This window comes from Rhipicephalus microplus, chromosome X (genome assembly GCF_043290135.1).
Source record: "Rhipicephalus microplus isolate Deutch F79 chromosome X, USDA_Rmic, whole genome shotgun sequence".
NCBI classification, from domain to species: domain Eukaryota; kingdom Metazoa; phylum Arthropoda; class Arachnida; order Ixodida; family Ixodidae; genus Rhipicephalus; species Rhipicephalus microplus.
The window spans coordinates 306,932,671-306,946,166 of NC_134710.1; the positions used below are offsets into that span (position 1 = coordinate 306,932,671).

At 44.7% G+C, this 13,496-nt stretch overlaps 1 protein-coding gene across 4 annotated transcripts in view; it reads right to left on the reverse strand.

The window, feature by feature from the left end:
* Positions 1-13,496, reverse strand: part of LOC119162132 (exonuclease mut-7 homolog) — a 151,489-nt gene that overhangs the window by 19,270 nt on the left and 118,723 nt on the right. For 3 of the 4 annotated variants that reach the window (XM_075879474.1, XM_075879472.1, XM_075879471.1), the window contains 3 exons: positions 13,291-13,485; positions 526-579; positions 232-363 (listed from right to left, as the gene is read on the reverse strand). In XM_075879474.1, coding sequence (XP_075735589.1) covers positions 232-363; positions 526-579; positions 13,291-13,485 — 381 coding nt within the window. The remainder of the gene's footprint in view (positions 1-231; positions 364-525; positions 580-13,290; positions 13,486-13,496) is intronic. The other variant, XM_075879473.1, reaches the window with a different exon arrangement.

A 13,496-nucleotide genomic window follows, 5' to 3' on the forward strand; every position in this document is an offset into this window, starting at 1 on the left:
ATCGTATTGAGCAGCTCAGCTCTTGTGTGTTAGTTTTCGTGTCCGGTGTTTATTTATTTATTTTTGTTTATTTCTACTTTAACGCTTATTTACATCACCGGTGCAATTTCAAACCAACCAAGTCAAAGTTTGAGAATTCCCAGTCGTGAAAGGGTGTCGTTCGAAAAGGGCTGTCGCCGCTGTCACTCAATGAGACATATGAGCACGCTGTTAACATGACACGACACCTACCGTGCACCTGGTCAAGATGTCCTTTTCCTTGACTGCCACGTTGTAGAATTTGAGCACGTCCTTCATCTGTTCTCGAGCGGGAACCATGTTGTTCACACAAAAGCACTGATTCCGTGCGACGTACTGCTTCATCTGCCACACACAATACACAAGAAAAAGATACACAGAGAGGGTAAAGAAAAACACGAAAAGACATTAAATTATGACATCACACAAAAGCCGCATACCGGTAATGAAGAGGCGGGGAAAGAGAGAAAATAACGATAGAGGAGCAACGAGACAGCGGAGCCATACCTGTCTATACGGAGCACCACACGTGATGATCACTCGGCTTTCCTTCTGCGCGAGCTGAAAAACAAAAGAATGTTTGTTGGTCAATTACATTTTTGTAGCAAGAAGGAGTGAACGAAATCCATTTCATACTCCTTCGCCTCTCTGGATCAAATATTAAGTTTAGTCCAAAATGGTCGTTCAGCAAGCTTGTTGGTATATACACATACACGAAGTTATTCCAAACAGCACAGAAACCTTGGCACAGACGAAAATGCGCAGAGTGTGCCACCTAATCAGTGTCCCGTTTTAGCGCTCTTTGAAATAAAAAAAGAAACGTTTACTCATAATTATCACTATCGTACTGCTCGGCAGGTGGACTTCACCAAGCAAAGTACAAAGTCAATGACATATTTGGGTCGCGTGAGAGCCCACACGCAGAGCAGAAAAACACACGACACGACGGTGTTTCTTTACTCTGCGTTTGAGTTATTTCGCGGCTAAGATATGTGATTAGGAAAGTACCAGCTAGGCCTTCAGTACTATTAAAATGTACAGGGTCGACGTGAGCTAAAGGGAATACCTCTTTAATATTCAAGCCGGTAAAACTGGTGCGGTTGTACTAAATGACTAAGGAAATGACCTATTTACGACGGCTAATGATGGCATCCATAAACACAACCGTAAGTATCCGAAATATGCCTTGAAAATGTAGCTTTTATGAGGGCTTGAATACTGATAAAGAGGTGTTCGTGTAAGATGCGGATGACCCGGCACATCAGAACTAGACCATTACAGCTCCTATACAACTTCTCAGTCCCAAGTAGTTTACGTCATTAAAGGAACTAAAGTGTAATAACAATTTATGTCAGAGTGAAAGCTCAATCTATGACGTCTAAAACGGCAGTATTATCAAGCAGTGCCCTAGTTACCAAGAAATTAAGGTGAAAGCACGAGAACACATGCGCTACGATAGGACATTTGCACAATGATGCTGATTACGTCAGAGTACCGCCTATAATCAATCACTAGTAATCAAACTATCTGCACTGTATAAAAAAGCTTCCATGCATCAAGATACGTTATAAAACGCTGCTTGTTCATTTCTGTTTGATTCATAGAAAGTAGAACCGCTGAATATTCCTATGTGGAATGGCGCCAGTGGTTCAAAAGTTCAATTTTCGCCTGGTTATACTGGACAGGTCATGTGATCGAGCGGGGCCCAGTTTAACCTAAACACGACTGCCATATCGGAGCGAATGACAAGAAATTACCTCGCAGCTTTCAGCTACGGTGGCGCTGCCATATCGCAACTGGCTAAAACCAGGGGCTTTTAGCTTGTACGTATACTTCTTTACGTTACTGTGTTACCGGATACCGGATATAAACTGGGCTTGCGCTGGTCGGAACGTAAACCTTTACGTTTCCTGCCGGATGGGGTTTAAAAGTTTACGTTTCCTGCAATACAGGCTTTACGTTTCCCGCAATATATCACAAATACACCTTCGTTCGTAGAAACTCGTGGTATCTACATTGCAAGGACACGAGCCGTCGAGTTGAATAAAGCCGAAGTGCGAGCGCGAATAACTATTACACTATTTCAGCCGGATTATCAAAGCTAGAATGGCTGGGACATGGATGCCGTAAACGTGCGAACTGCCGACAAGCTGGGTAGGTGGCACTCTCTAGCAGGGCAAAACCACGAGATTCAAGGCCATGCAAGGTTGCGCAAGGTCGGTTGGTGCAGGCGCAGCTTGCAACGAGAGATAAGTTTTTCTTCATTTCTTTGTGTTTGTGAACACCATTATTATTTTTTTCTCCTAATCAATAATTAGCATTGCGAGTATTGTAGGTGTGGGACACGGGCAACGTTGTACTGACGTTGACCACGTGAACGGGGTAAACGGCTGTTTTGAAGAAGTTCGGGGCACCCAGTTAGTTGTTAAACAGCTAGAGCCGAACACAAAGGGGACCTAGTGAGAGGCTATTACCGAAATTGATTACGTTTGTGTGCGGTGTAGGCGGCAGCTTCAGAGAGTTGTCAAGGTAGGAGAGTTAACGGAGGCGGCTGGATAGCGGGATTAGGGATAAACGTAGGGCTGTCGGGCACTCGGTTCGATGGTCGGGCGGGCGATGGCTAAGGAGGCTAGAAAAACCACGAGCGAGAGTGAGCTGGTGCAGTGCGAAGAATGCAAGCACTGGTGCTACCTAGATGAGACAGCATTCACGAGTTTGGCCGACGCGCAGAAGGCGAGCTTCATGTGCAGGCTTTGGGAGGCACTGAAGGTGGCCGTGCAGCGCACGGAGGCTAGCATTGAGGGGCTTCAGGGGGAGCTTAGGGCGGAACGGCAGCAGAGGATAGAACTCCAAAAACAGCTCGGAGTGTCGCGTGAGCGGGAGGAGGCTATCGCCAGCCTATTAGAGCAAATGAAGGGCGACCTTCGAAAAGAACGGGAAGGGCGGACCCAGCTCGAGCAGCGGGTAAAGGAGCTAATGGCGCTTTGCCCCGGCCCCTAACGGTGTGACACGGAAGGCATGAGTAGCCGAGAAGGTTACAGGCGGGAAGGAACAGGTGAGAAGGAAGGTCAGGGGACCGCAGCGGCTGGCCACAGCATGGAGGCCCCGAGAACATACAGCTGGGTGGCGCGAAAGTCTTCGAACAGGGCAGGAACACAGGACAAACAGCAGAGAGAGAAACAGGTGAAGCAAACAGGGGTGCCATAACAAACAGGAAGCCAGCGATTGGAGCGTAGAAGGGTCCTGGTGGTGGGGGACTCTAATGTGGCCAGGGTTAGGGATGGCGTCTTCAAAACAGTGAAGGAAGATGGGAGAGTAAGGATGGAGGCCCAGTCAGGGAAGTGCATGGTGGATGCACTGGCCAAAGCTGAGGAGGTTGTAGAGGACCGCATGGAGGGCGAAAATCTCCTCATTATTCATGCTGGGCTCAATGATGTGTTGAAGGGCAAGGATCAGAACCTTCAAAGACAGTTAAAGGATGGGATGCGTAAGCTCCGAGAAGCCTCTAGGAGTGTGCATGTGACCATATGCACAGTCCCGGAGGTCTGGGGGCAGTCTCGTGGGATTGAAAAGAGGGTAGTGGAGCCCAACGGTGGGATCGAGGGTATGAGCCGGCAACTCGGCTACAGCACAATGGAGGTGAACCGAGACGTGTACGAGCCCGGCGCTCGCCCCTTTGCACAGGATGGCATTCACTACAGTGGTGCGACGGGCAGGATGATTGGTAATAAGATGGGTTGTCAAGCCACAGCTTTTTCAGGGTGGTACAGAGCGCTGAGGCCAACAGTGTAGCCGAAGACGGTTCTAAAGGGGCACAAATATTCGAGCTACATGGAGTCCGTGGGAGAAGAAATCGACGTAAGCACAAGGGTCGAGCTAAGTCAGACATAGGCTATATTAACATGCAGGGTGGCAGGAATAGGTTAAAGTGGGAAGAGATAGAAGAGCAGTTGAGGCAGTAGGAACTGATGGTATATGGGGTTGTGGAGACATCTTCGGGACATGGAGCAACCACCTTGCAATCCGGACTATGTATGGAAATATTGTAATAGAACAGAAGGCAGCAGAAAGGGGGGTGGTATTGGGGCATTCATTCATAAAAGTACAGACTGGCAAAGGGTTAAGCAGGAGTGCAAGGAACATTTATGGCTAAAAGGGAAAGTGGCAGGGCAAATGACACTCCTTAGTTTGGTGTACTTGTGGACGGGAGCAAAGGCCAAAAAGAAAAACCAGGCAATGGTAGAGTGTATATCAAAGGACGTTGAGGAATTAGGAGGAGAGTGCGAGATAATTATACTGGGAGATATGAATGCGCACGTATAAGATATAGATGGGTATACTGACTCAACAGGCAAAATGATCATATATATGTGTGAAAGGCTTGATTTGATCATTTGCAACAGTACAGAGAAGTGTGAAGGGCAAATAACATGGGAGGTAGGAAGGCTGCAGTCGACGATAGATTATGCACTGATGTCACATAGGAGGCATGATAAGCTCAGGGGAATGCACATAGATGAATGTGGCTCCAGAAGTCTGAGTAGTGATCACAAACGTATCAAGCTAAGTTTTAGAAGAGCAGTGAAAGTGGGAAGGAGACAAGATGAGCAACCACATGAAAATTTTCATTCAGAAAGGCAAATGCCAATTGCTATTAAACAAATTGAGAAAGTAATCACTGAGGATAATAAAACAGTGTGGGCATACACAAATCTAATTAGACTGTTTGAGCTAGAACTTGCTAAGGCACGTGACAAGTCACCCCGGAAAAGAAGACACAAGCCCAAAAGTTGGTGAGATGAGGAAGTTAAGAGAGCCATAGCAAAACATCAGGAAGTCTCTAGGGAACACAAACATGCTAAGCAACGTGGTGAACCAACAGATGATGTTGAAAGAAAATGGGAAATCTTTCTAAGCTGTAGAAAGGATGCATCCCCTCTGATCAATGAAAAGATTAGAAGAAAGGGAGCTCAGTGGCTGGCAGAAGTACATAAAAAATAGAAAGGCAGCTGCAAAATTTTGGAACCGTCTAAACTCCCTAAGAAATGAGACGAGCCTAGAGCAGAGGTTTACAACTACAGCTCAAGGTGCTATGCTAGAAGGGGACGAAGCTATTTAATATATAAGAACAAGGATGACAGAAAATTTTCAACAAAGAAGTGCCTTATGAACCACAATATACAGGAATGGATCAAGTGGCACAATGGTTCCATTTTCACAATGAGAGTGGGAAAGGGCTGAGAAGAGGGTTTGAAGTAGTACATCAACAGGCCCAGATGGCATTCCAATTATGCTGATAAAGACATTAGGTCCGAAGTCTAAGCAGGCTTTGAGAGAGGCAGTGAGCAAAATAATAATCAATGGTGAAGTTCCCGATGGATGGAAACTTAGCAGGATGAGCATGATCTATAAAGGAAAAGAGGGCAAAGCTGACATAAACAACTACCGTCCTATAACATTGACATAAATGGTCTACAAGCTGGCGATGCAGATTATAAAGGAAAGACTGCAGGCATGGATAGAGGATGAGGGGGTGCTGGGGGAACTGCAGAATGGGTTTCGGAAACACAGGAGGTTGGAAGACAATCTGTTCTCACTGACGCAGTGCATCGAAATAGCAGAAAAGGAGCACAGGCCCCAGTGGCTAGCATTTTTAGATATCAAGGGAGCGTATGATAGTGTAGTTCAAGAGGACTTGTGGGGAATACTGGACACACTAGGTGTGGAAGATGGAGTCACTAATCTCATTAAAGGAAATCTATAAAAGTGACAAGGTAATTAGTTATACAGAGGAAAAAACAGGTATCCAAGCCCACAGAGGTGAAAAGGGGGCTTAGGCAGAAGTGTCCTCTGTCACCCTTGTTATTCATGATGTACCTACAAGGATTAGAGGCCAAATTAGAGGGAAGTGAACTTGGCTTCAACCTCTCTTTTGTAAAACAAGAAAAACTAATTGATCAGGCACTACCAGCATCAATGTATGCAGATGATATAGTGCTAATGGCCGACAACAAGGAAGATTTGCAGAGATTGATGGACATCTGCAGTAATGAGGGAGATATATTAGATTAGATTAGATTAGATGGATTAGATAGATTAAAAAATTACACTTGGTAATGTTCTGTAAAGGGCTTCACCCTATAGTTCAGGATGATGGCACAGAGTTTTTCAAAGCACTGGGGTTTAGGGACAGGGAGGGCAAAATAGACTTTAAGTGGGTAGAATTAACTAGAAGAAGGTTGTCTGATTGGTGGCTAAAATCAAGGCGCGAGTGAAAATTAAACCCTTCAGTGCAAAGTTCCAGTCCTCAACCTTACTATTTAAAGGAAAAAAAAGATAAATCTAGTGGTTTGTTCACTAAATATTACGGCTAGGTGGTGTTAGCCGCCACCCGATCTAAAGGGTACAGCCACATCCATCCATCAGTCTATAGTGAACCAGGTAATCTGAAAATTGTTATTGCAGAAACATCGTGCATTGCACGAATGATACAAAAACCGCACAGCGGCGTTTTTACAAACTAGTTGCCTTTTTAATCATTTTCACCTCAAAAACATTACGCGTAAGCCATTGTGTTCATAACTGTGGTTGCACGAAGTGTCACAAAATGTCGACACCATCGTTGCAGTAGCCTTGTATTTTTCATTCTTTGCTCATACGAGGGTACTGTACGCAATAAAAGAATGTCTCGTGATTTTGCGAAAATGGTGATTCAATTCTATGTAAGTTAAAAGCAGTTTATATGCAGTTAGCATCACCATTTAAGGTTTGTGAAAACGTAAAGGTACACGCGTTTACGTACGTACGTAAACCTTTACGTATGAGGAGCTAAAAGGTTGAAAAGTATCTGTTCTGGTAAGATGGTAAATGCAAACCGGTTTCGGTAACACATTAACTTAAAGAAGTAGCCGTACAAGCTAAAACTCCCTACCGTGATGAGGTGATAGAACGAAAACGTGCCTGGCGACCACGTGCCAGCCGTGCTTCGTCGTCGTTCTGTCGCACAGTTCTTGCGCATGCGGGAACTGACGTACGATTGATTTTTGTTGGTGCAAGGTTGGAAAACCTTTCAGCTTCAATAATGGGCAAATAATAGAAGAGCAGGCACGTGTGCTGCAGGCTGCAATGCTCAAACTGCACCGTGAAAGGCGTCATAAGCGTGCTCGATTTTCTTTCCGGCTAGCGAAGGAAAAAGCCTTGTGCTATCAAACTGCACATCGTGAAACTTGTCACAATAAAAATGTGGTTACCAGCGTGTACTTGAAGTTGGCCAATACAAAAATAACGATATGATGTGTGATGAGATGCTGTATAAGGACTTCAGGAATCATTTTAATCATTTGGCGTTCTTCAAAGTGTTCTTAAATTTTAGCACATGGTTGTTCTTTTCCCCTATCGAAATTCCACCACCGTGGTCGGCAGTCCAGCCCATGCCATCGAACTCAGCAGCACTGCTCTTAGCGTGTTGTTCTACCATAATGGGTAATCCTCAGACACAACAGGTGAATGCCTTCTTCGTTTTTTTGGTGGGGAGGGGGTACATTAACACGCTAAATACAACTGTGCTTTCGCGAGTGAAAACACTTACCAGATCACCGCAACTGACACATGCGAGCAGCATGTTGGGCAGAGGCCGCCGCTGCCCGCGATCGAGCGCAAGCCTGTCTAGGGTGCTCAAATTTCAGCAACGTATGTTATTTATATTTCTAGTCTTATGCCTGCATTGAGATACACAAGCAGTTTTCTCCTCAACACCTATATGAATATCGAAGCGAAGTAAGCCGGTTGAGCGACGTCGCCTGCAGTGTCGAATGTTTACCTGCGAAATGCCCAAGCGTCGTGGTTCTCGATCTTGCTCAAAAGCTTGTAAGCTGGTGCTAGTTTGATTACGTGGCATATTGGAGCACCATTTTATAGAATTAAGCATTAGTTTGCGTAATGAAACAATGGTAACCAATCTTCGCAAGCATGAAACCGGTGAATGAAACCGGCATCCTTGGTCGAGTGATCGAAGTGGTAAAGAAACGACCGGTAGCGCAAGCAGTTCTACGTCACCTGTCACCCATGCTGTATACAGTAGCGCGATCGCTTAACTGAGCAGATGACAAAAATCTGCAGAGTTTGATGCATGCTGGATGCCCAATCTGGCAACGCAGTGCGACAGAACGTCACCGAACTGGCTGCTACACACGAGCGCATCGGACGTCGCATCCGGTTAAAGATCATCAACGTGTCTCACAGGGGCCCTGCGACAGTATTTGAGCATGTATTTTTCATTGGTTCTTCAGGTGCTCTGGAACCCGCCGATATCGTTGCGTAAATGGCAACGCGAAAATCCACTATTTTTGTTATGTGACGTGACGACAAACACTGTTCACTTTTGATTGGCTGGACGCGAGAAATATCGTGCAATATTCATGTGATGGTAGCTAGGCCTTACGAGTGAATGCTAAAAACACAAAACATCTTTTTTATACTTCCTCAGAAAGAAATCATTCATGTTTCGAAATGATGTATTGGGAGAACAACGAACACAACACAGCCTGCGAACGAGGCTACGGTACGCCAGCAAGCAACTAAACATGAAAAGACATGCCGCGTTTTTAGCGAGCCAACAATGCAACGGGCGGTGGGCGCCGGCATTGTCGTAGAACGAGTCTTGCATGCAAGCTGAGAAGTAACCCTACCCAAAGTGTATGTGTTTTTTACACAGTGTGACCGCGGAAGCGTCTTCTAAGGCTCTACTCGATGCACGTGGTTCATAAAAACCATGCTAACGACGCCGTCAAAAAGAGCGGTAGTGAGGTATTGTGTGAAGACCACCACAAGGTGACATTTCTGGAATGTCTTTATGAGACGCGCACTGTGACTGTAACCGGTCCTTGACGTCAGCAGGTCAGTGAAATGCGAAAGAGAACGCTTCTCCTCACTGTCTGCTCAAGTTTTGAACTTTGAGGACTCATAGCTTCACTGTCCGTGCACCAATTTCCAATAATCTTGTTGCGTTCATCTCAGTAGTCATCGCTACGTCTGTTTCGGTGCTAAATAGGGCTGTTCAAAAAGTGTCGCAGGGCCCCTTTAATGCACTCTAGCATGAACTGATTTCTTCATGGGAATTTCAATGCCACAAAAAATTATCCTAGCCGAAATCGGTGGCAACCACGCAGTGACAACACCTGTGACGAAGGCTTCGTGCATGCAGCATGATGCAGGGGATCACCAACGTTTTTAGATACTTATCAATAAACTTTGGGGGAATTCACCTCATCGACAGCCATTTTGGTTTTCTTGTGGCGCCCCCTATATTCACTGAAATTTGCGAGTTGTTCAATTACGGTTTCTAGACTTTCTAGGGACCATAATTCAATTCAATTGCCGTTGTTGCTGCTGTGGCCCCCGCAGCTTTCGCCCGGCCGCTACTAGTGTCGACGGCAGCGCAGTAAAGCCGGGCAACGTTGTGCACGGCAACAGTGACGTGAAACATTCCATGTGAAGCGGGAAATTTGAAGTGCGTTAACCCAATACAGACCACTGAAACATGAATTTATTTCAAAATAAGAACTTCCTTGGCACAAAAGTAACACTACGAGGTTTCTGAACCGCTATTTCAACATTCAACGTAGACTTAATAGTTGATTTTAGAGTCCCTTTAAGGCAGTTGTCATATCCAGTAGTTAGAGGTAATATAATAACCACAGCTCTCACTTGACCGACAAAAAATAATGGAAACACAGCAGCCGCTATATTACGTCAGACTGGAACAAACAAAGCTACGGAACAAAGCTACGGAACTAAGCGCATTGAAGCAGAGTTTTTTAGAAAAAAAACGATAAATAATCCGAAATAGACGAGAACGAAACACACGCTTATTCTTTGCGCGAGAAGCGTGCTGCTTATGCTCGTCTCTTCTAAAACACGAACAGGCGCAAAACGCTCTTTGGCCTTTCTGCACAGAAAAAGACAGTTAAGGAGACATGATAACGATCATCACGACAATCAATAATAATATTTATAATAATAATAATAATAATAATAATAATAAATGCTGCAATGGTTGCCCCCAAGTTTTATGCTGTAAACAGGCAAAGAAAAGATGGATATTTCAGTTTTCTTGCACCCAGCGCAAAAGAAAAAGATGCGCACCAAATGTTACATGCAAAAGAAGCGCGATCCGGTGGTGCAAGTGAGATTATTTGCAGCTTCACATTGAATAACAAAACAATGGCGCAAAGCGCTTTGGTGTCAAGTTTGTCACTTTCTAGCCTCAAGTTTGTAAGATAGTAGAGGTGTTCCTTGAGCGCTCACCGCACTCGGTTTCGATATCACCACTAAAATTCGATTATTATTATCCCAAGTTATGTGCAATTGTATTTGCGATTTATAAAAAGTGGAGATTCCATAAACTGTGACTGCCTACGACTTTCCCATATTTAAATACCTGCCCTCAAGTTCGAAATTAAGAAGTTAACAAAGAAGTTTTTACTAATTAACATTTAAAACAGTTCACTGTAACTTTGGCTGCGACTAAGTATTTCTGCCATGGCACATAAAGTACGGGTGGGAGGATGACAGGTGATTGTCATAGCAATTTTAAGAGTAACCTGTATCGTCTAACGAATACACCAAACAATAATTACTACGCTGGCACAGCCAGCATGCCTGTTTACAGTTCAGCTGTATTCAGGGCGCCCCAACTGGTAGCCAAATCGTTGACTATTTATTTTGATGCGAAGTAATCTTGGCGAATCAAATGCTTAAGCGTACCTGCCTTGTGATCGGGTATGTATCGCAATGTACACAGTATATTATGATGTCCGTGCTCGACAAAGATGAATGACATTGCTTGACACGAATGAACCATGTGGCGAGTTTCCGCGGCGCTGCGGTTTAACTGGTGTCACGGTGCGCTTTGTGCAGCTATGGTTAAAACAAATGCCAAATGAGAGCATCAGCCAGTAAGCCGAGTCATCACGCTAACAGGCACAGAAGTATCTACCACACTTGTCATTTTTGTGTGTGCGGGTGACAGAAAGAGAGAGCAGTGTTAGTCGAATGACTAACACAGAGAGAGGTAACAGGGTGATAGAGGTACTCCGGCTTTGCGCTCGGTGTTGTGGGTACTCGCATATATATCGACTTAAGAGGCCTATACGCTTACCCTCTCTACTTTCATCCCCATTGCTCCACACCACGTTCCCTTTTATAGGTTACGTGACAAGCACGCATCGCGTAATATGAATGACACGACACGAAACACGCCGGGCATGAATGCATGATATGAATTTTCTTTATTTATTTGTATGTAATTTGAACATACTTGAGGCTTTTCACGGCCCATGCAGGAGTGGAGACAAGAAGATACATACTAAGCATCGAAAGAAAATACATACCGGAAGACGAAGAAAGAAGATATAATGTAACAGCTCATAATTCAAAGTGGACACACTTTATTATGTTCATAAATGATTGAATGTTGTTACAGCACAAAATATTGTTGTCTAGTCTATTCCAATGATAGATAGCAATGATAGCTAACATATCATTCACGTCATATGAATGACGTGAATGATATGTCCCCGTGCTTGTTACTTATTCTACATAATTAATCATATGCGTGAGACCACGTATCCAAACAAATAATAAGACCAACACCCCATTATGCTGGCTTGCTCTAGTTACTGTTCGTTTACCCTTGACTAGTACTGGCTACTGCTCACGTAATGGAGGGCATGTTGGATATTTCCAGTAATACATATCATAGTAATAATTTAATAAATGCGTATTACTATGCTTGTACCAAGATTCCCTAACTGCTTCACCTACGACAATAACACTTGAAAAAATTAACAGGCACTTTTTCTACTTCTATATATTTTAATTAGGGAAACAGTAGACAAAAGTGATGTATATTACCTGCGCTTCCGCGCAGGTAATATATGCCTAAAGACACCGAACACTCTACAGTAAAAACGTCTGTTGCATAATAGTTGGATGCTGCTCTGGCCATTTTGAACGCAGCATTACACTAGAAAGAGGCACAATGCGTCTAAGTATACGTTGGCACGATCAGGGTGCCTTTACGTCGAAAGGTTTTATCAGTGCGCACGCCGGCTCCACGAGGATGCGCGTTGGGCAGTGTTATTCGGTGTCATCAAAGGAAACGAGAATGGCACGTTTTGAACTCTGACCGGCGCACATGCGACGGGTTCCTCCGAAGCTTTCCATCTTTCGCTGCGCTACGGCTAGGCATGCCCCACCCCTCCTTTTTTTTACCCCTCGTGTCTTTTCTCTACTCTCATATATTTCTTTTTTTCTTTTACCTTACTTTCTTTTCTTCACCTTCACCCTCCTTTCTATCTTATTTCCCACGTGAGTGTATACTAGTTAAGGTGTCCTCACTTGAGAGCATAGGTGGGCAAAAATATTGGAATTCACTCAGACTCACTTAAGATATATTCTGCTATGACAGCTCACACAGACTAATTTATTGAAACTTTCCCCACCCGAACTGACTCGGACTCAGACTCACCAACATATTGCTGGGCCGGACTCACTCAAGACTCACACTCACGGCTCGACCTGAGCCTGAGTAAGTCGACTCATGAGTCCGCTGGCACAAATTCAACTTTATCTGCCATAGTGTAAACAGTCATTGATACCAATACCAGTTCTAATATCTCTAATGCCAATATCAACGACAGTTATCATGCACTCCACACCCCTTCTTCTGACCTTTACGCTTACCCTAGAAAATCATTCCCTCCAAACGCTCAACTGTAACTCAACGCAGGAAAGGGCGCAGTGCGCGCCCTTTCCACAAAGAAAATGGCCTTGATGTATCCACTTTGTCGCTAAAAGGCCTACGTGACATATTTATGTGATTGCTTGTGCTGCCATAGGCTCATCTGTTGTTGTTTTTTTTTTTTTGCTGTCTTCTTCACTAACGGTATTTTTTTTCTTGGTGTTTAAAATGTTTTCACAATGCCCTGTTCATTATTTCTTACTGTGTTTGTTTACTGTTTTTGCTGTTCTGTTCATGCATTGCGTATTTGGCATGCTTTGAACTGCTGTAACCACTCAGTGTGTGAGGTGGCCAGGTTCCCCTCAAGCTGCTCAGTGCAGATTTTTTGCTTGGTCTCCTCGCAAACGTGTTGTACAATAAACTCGATTCAATTCAATAAAACAGCATTGTGACCATAACGTCGGGAAAAGTGCCGCTTGAGGGACCAGACCACACTGACCGGTACAATGCAGAAGGAACGCTGCACCCACCTTAACAGCCTGGTCACGCTCATCACCATGTCGGAGGATGACGGTGTCGATACCACAGAGCCTCAGGTAGCGGCCCAAACCCAGTACCATAGTGTCCACGATCACCCGGAACTCGCACGTGGCCAGCGGCTGGTCAGAGCGCACGAAGGGACGCTCATCCACACAGGTCATTTCGTCGCCCTCCTCAAAAAGACACTGAAGTGGAA